We start from the raw sequence: 5,124 nt of genomic DNA, 5'->3' as shown, positions 1-5,124 counted from the left end.
ATTTTTTTTTTTTTTTTTTTTTTGTTCAAATAAATTAAATGGGTATTAAATAAATTCTATTTGTTCAAACAATTCCGTCGATAACTCGTGATAAATAAGGGTGAAAGATATCGTGCGATACGTAAATGATAAAAGGAGGAAGGCAAAGCGATCTGGCAGTTTAAACCCGTAAAGTACACGTGGCATTTAATATAGCCTTCAAATTCCATTGGGTTTTGCATCTCAACATCGCCGCCTTTGGGCAGAGGCAGAGGGAGCGCACTAGGTTAGCGCCAGCGCCAACGCGACCCCTCTCTTCCAAATTGCAAACTCATATCCTCTAATCCACAAACTTAGCCTTTTCCTTCCGAATGGACTCCACCCCTTTGAACTGGGAAGCTCTCGATGCCCTAATAATCGACTTCGCTAGATCAGAGAACTTGATTGAGGATTCCTTTTCGTCCTCCCCACCTTCTTCCCCTTCCCCTTCCCCTTCCCCTTCCCCTTCCCCTTCCTCGCTTTCCTCCTCCTCTTACCATTCCAGGTTGATCATCCGCCAGATCAGACGCTATTTGGAGTCCGGTGATATTGACTGCGCCATCGATCTCCTCCGTCTTCATGCACCCTTCATTCTGGATGATCATAGGCTACTGTTCCGGTTGCAGAAGCAGGTTTCACTGATTCTGCTCTCTCTATCCCTCTCTCTCTCTCTCTCGCTGATGCTTCGTACCTAATGTTGAATGTGCAACTTCTTTTTGTTCATGCGATATCTTTTGATTTTTATTGTTTAGGCTAATTACGGGATATTTCCATTTTTTTAATCATGCTTCATCGGAAATTGGAAATCTGGAAACATAGAGTCCGTTTGTTTGGTAGCTAAATATCCTAATCAGTGGGAACATCCTTTCATGTATTCTGTTTTCAATAACCAGTATGGTGGAACTTTTTAGTTGATTCGTTTCCCTTTCTGTGTTTATTGTATAAAGAAATTTATTGAGCTTCTGAGGAAAGGGACTCCAGAGGATCGTGTTTTGGCCATTCGATGCATTCGGACAGTGCTCGCTCCTTGTGCTCTTGACGCATACCCGGTAAGCATTTCACACATTCTCGGTTTGCTCGAATTGATATTTTTAAGAAAATATTCTCTGGTAATCAGATCGAGCAAAGAATTATTGTCTTTTTCAAAGAAAGAAAAATTCGGTTGAATTATGAGAAGTACGAGAGGAAGTGCCATAAGCCATCTTTTTTCTACTCTAGTTGGCGTAATAAAGAAGTAGCTGTAGCTACAGAAAGGTGAAAAAAAAAAAAAAAGAAGAGAGAGAGCACCTTAGAAGCCCAAAAGTCCAACCATCTCTCAGAGAAAAGCACCGTAGAATAACTTTTGACTACCTCATAATATTGTTCCATAATGTCTCGAATTCTGTGGGGGAAGAAACCACTGTGCTATTTTTAAATCAGATTCTGCAACTTTTCTGCTTATTCTTTTGGCTGAGTTCTCTATTATTTATGTTGAAGGAGGCGTATGAGGAGTTCAAGCACGTTCTTCTTGCCTTCATTTATGACAAGGACAATCAAACATCCCCAGTGACATATGAGGTGGATATTACTATTTTCTCTCATATCACATTGGTGACTATTACCTTTGGTATTTTGGATGTTTCAGTGGATGTTGACTATGCCACCCTTCCGGAAACCCAGTAACATATGGCTGTTCTTGATAATTAGAATGCACATTTAATATTTGGCTGTCTTGTATTTCAAACAGATGTAAAGGCAACCTTTTCTTTTTAATCAAGAACTTTCCTCTTTTCCTTACTTTCTTATCACTACAAAGTTATAAGGAAAAGTTGGACCATTAATTTCTTGGGATTTGGCCACTTTTAGGGTTCACTAAGCAGTCAAATTGAAGTTTAATGTTTCACGTTATTTTTCACTTGACACATTTAAAATGAGCTCTGTTTAAGGCTCTCAGGGCATTCTATAAGCCTAGTACATATTTCTTTGCCAAGTAGTATGAATTCCTTGGTTCTGGGTGGGTAGGGTATGGAATTGTCTTGTATATTGTTGTCAAGGTGCTTGAACAGAATGTGTGTAGGAGGTTACTAAAAAATCTAAATCTTATAAAATAGTTTCTTAATTTGAAAAGCATAGGGAAAATTTTGGAGTCATTAAGATTTTTTTTTTGTTCTTTGCATATTTTTAAATCTGAGTTGTTCTCCTTTGGAAACTCATAAAGAACAGTTTATTTTATTTTAAATAAACATTATTAATTTTTATTTGAGATGTGAATTCGCATCTCTTCATTCATAGTTGCCTTTTCTTTTATGTTTATGTTGTGTGTATTTTAAAATTTTCAAGTTGAATATGTTGCAAAATTTATCCTTTGGAGTCTGAACAACTTAATTCTCAAATAACATCTTTCAACTCGATATTTTTAGTTCTACGTGCAATATGTTCTCTTTCAGTGGTCTGAAGACTCTGAACAGGTGGAATTGGGAACTGCATTTAGTTTTTCTGCTGAAGGTGCATTTTCTCATGTTTCAGTGGTGTGAAAGTAGGAGGTTTGATATTGCTGGGTTAATGTCCTCAGTCCTACGAGCTCATATGCAGGCATATGATCCAGTCTTCTCAATGACTTTGAGATACTTGATAAGGTTTTTTCTTCATTTTCTTCTTTCTTCTTGTCCCCCACCCATAATAGATCAGTTGATAAAAATTTCATTGAATCTAAAATATTATTCTTTGTCTTTTCTTGCAGCATACATAAAGGTTTTTGCTTTCGTGAAGGCGTGTTGTCTCCCATATCAGATCTCACTGAGAGGTTGCTTCTAGATGAACGTGATCCACCTGCCACACCCAGGGAGAGTCTGCATGAAGCACCTCCATTTGATGAGGTGAGATACCTGATTTTTTAATTAGAATTTTAATTTAAAAAACTTGAGCTTCTAGTTAGTTCCATCTAGTGGTGTGGTACAACGTGAGAGTTTGCTCCTATTTGCATGTGTATTACTAGCTGCCAGGAGTTGTTATTTTCTTCGCCTCTTATTTTTTGATCTTAATATGAGTGCAGGTGGACATTCAAGCTCTTGCACATGCTGTAGAGCTAACAAGGCAGGGGGCAATTGATAGCTTGAGATTCACCAAAGGTGATTTATTTCATGCATTCCAGGTTAGCATCTACGTGAAGGCTTATAATTTTATCCTTTCTGGTCTATGCTTCACTGTTATTAGGTTCTTTTTGTACAAATCCTCGGGTATAGCTGCTAAAAGTACTCTATGCTGCTTTATGTTGCATTAGACAGTGTGAACCATAACCTCATTTGACGGCGTGCTTGTAATTGGTACTAGCATGGGACACAGAGGATGTGACACTGTCTTGATGGGTTGGTGAATAGAAATGTTTCTTCATATTGAAATATAAGGTTGATGGGAAGTGGGATCATTGAGAAATGTAAGGCAAGAGCAAGACCATAGTTCATATGAAAATTTAGTGTATGTAGAAGTAAATCTGTTAAGCGTTTGGAGACAGTTTGTTGTTTGTTCTGAAAATTTTGTTGAAATTTACCGACTGTAGAATCCTCACTCTTTATCTCTTGATTTTCTCTAGCATGAAGAATGGTTCTATCTACTCAGTTGTATTGATATTTACCTTTTCTTTCATTATTTAAAATATTATATTATTTACATTATTCTCTTGTGTTTTTGTGCTTATGACATTTGATTCCAATCATCTCGTCACTTGAAATAGTATTGTTCATTTTGTTTCAGTTTCATGATGGTTCATTGATTATGAGTTTTACATACATATCGCAGAATGAGTTGTGCCGGATGAAATTGGACCTTTCTGTACTTGATGAGCTTGTTCGTGAGTATTGCATCTACAGAGGAATTGTGGACTCTGGTCGTGGGGCTCTCTCTGGTGAAACTCAAACTTTTATCCCTTTTTATCAATAAGCTTGTATGCCTTTTAAACCTGTTTGTCATTTCTTGATAACTAGGGATGCAGAATCGCTCTAGTTCATTGAAAGTTGATCAATCTGAGCTGGAGTATTGTTCATCAAGGAATTGCTCTCTTGAAGTCGACTATGCAACCAGTAAACTTTCAGATGGTGAAATTTCTGTCAACAATTCCCGTGTGGATAGTTCTCCTGAAAATATTGCTGATGTGACTAGTTCTCAAGGTACCGAGACTGACTTACGATATTCATTGGAGCCAACGTCCAATCGAGAAGATTGTAGCACTAGTGATTCAATTCATGTGGGAAATTCAAGAACATTACAAGTAAACAAGAACCGTGGGATTGTAGAAAGGAGCAAGCGAAAGAGATGGAGAGGAAGACATGATGATAGAGAACTTCGTGACTTGTCTTACAGTGGATGCAGTAAACAAGAAGTTAGCACTACAACTGTGGTCAGTACGACCATGTCTAAGGAACAACAGGTACATCCATGACTATATTTTAATTCATCTGATTAAACAATCTGACTGAACTTTTTTCTGCAGAACCTTGAAAAACATTTACCATTAGAATCTACTGGCAAGGATGATAAATATGAGATTGTCTTGGGCATTAGAGAACTGGCAAGTAAAAGATTGGCTGCTGAGGTTGTGGAAGAAATTAATGCCGTGGATCCAAAGTTTTTTGCACAAAATCCTATTCTCCTATTCCAACTTAAGCAGGTAAATTGGTTGTAACGAGGTTATGTGTGAGTTTTCCTTTTATACTCGTCATTCTTGCTACACTATTAGCTAGTCACCATTGATGGATCTTGGAAGCTTACATGAGTATGCGGCTTGATGAGAATTATTGCATATTTCTTTTCAATTTATTTGACGTTCCTATGGCTTCAGGTTGAATTTTTGAAGCTGGTTAGTTCCGGTGATTATTCTAGTGCTTTGAGGGTCGCATGCACTCACTTAGGCCCATTAGCCGCTGATGATCCTTCCTTGTTGAAGCAATTAAAGGAGGCTTTGTTGGCTTTGCTCCTGCCCAACGAAGATATTCTTGGGAAAGGCTTCCCTATAAATTCTCTTGCTAATTCTCTTCAGGTATGGAGCAACTTGCTAATAATGAAACCCACCCCAGATTTATTAAATTTAATTCTTCTCTCTCTCTCTCTTTTTTTTTGGGGGGGGGGGGGGGG

The 5,124-nt window shown here is 37.9% G+C and overlaps 1 protein-coding gene across 3 annotated transcripts in view; it reads left to right on the top strand.

Annotated features, from left to right (window-relative positions):
* Positions 1–208: 208 nt before the first annotated feature.
* Positions 209–5,124, top strand: part of LOC111453581 — an 11,585-nt gene continuing 6,669 nt past the window's right edge. Inside the window, exons 1-11 of one of the 3 annotated variants that reach the window (XM_023094721.1) lie at positions 209–650; positions 966–1,067; positions 1,495–1,575; positions 2,524–2,633; positions 2,738–2,873; positions 3,050–3,148; positions 3,748–3,898; positions 3,978–4,088; positions 4,161–4,420; positions 4,484–4,660; positions 4,832–5,029. In XM_023094721.1, coding sequence (XP_022950489.1) covers positions 351–650; positions 966–1,067; positions 1,495–1,575; positions 2,524–2,633; positions 2,738–2,873; positions 3,050–3,148; positions 3,748–3,898; positions 3,978–4,088; positions 4,161–4,420; positions 4,484–4,660; positions 4,832–5,029 — 1,725 coding nt within the window. In that variant the 5' untranslated portion in view covers positions 209–350. Of the gene's footprint in view, positions 651–965; positions 1,068–1,494; positions 1,576–2,523; positions 2,634–2,737; positions 2,874–3,049; positions 3,149–3,747; positions 3,899–3,977; positions 4,421–4,483; positions 4,661–4,831; positions 5,030–5,124 lie in introns of all 3 variants that reach the window. The other 2 variants (XM_023094719.1, XM_023094720.1) reach the window with 2 other exon arrangements.

This window comes from Cucurbita moschata, unplaced genomic scaffold (assembly GCF_002738365.1).
Source record: "Cucurbita moschata cultivar Rifu unplaced genomic scaffold, Cmos_1.0 Cmo_Scf00015, whole genome shotgun sequence".
NCBI classification, from domain to species: domain Eukaryota; kingdom Viridiplantae; phylum Streptophyta; class Magnoliopsida; order Cucurbitales; family Cucurbitaceae; genus Cucurbita; species Cucurbita moschata.
This window is presented reverse-complemented; position numbering and strand designations above follow the sequence as displayed.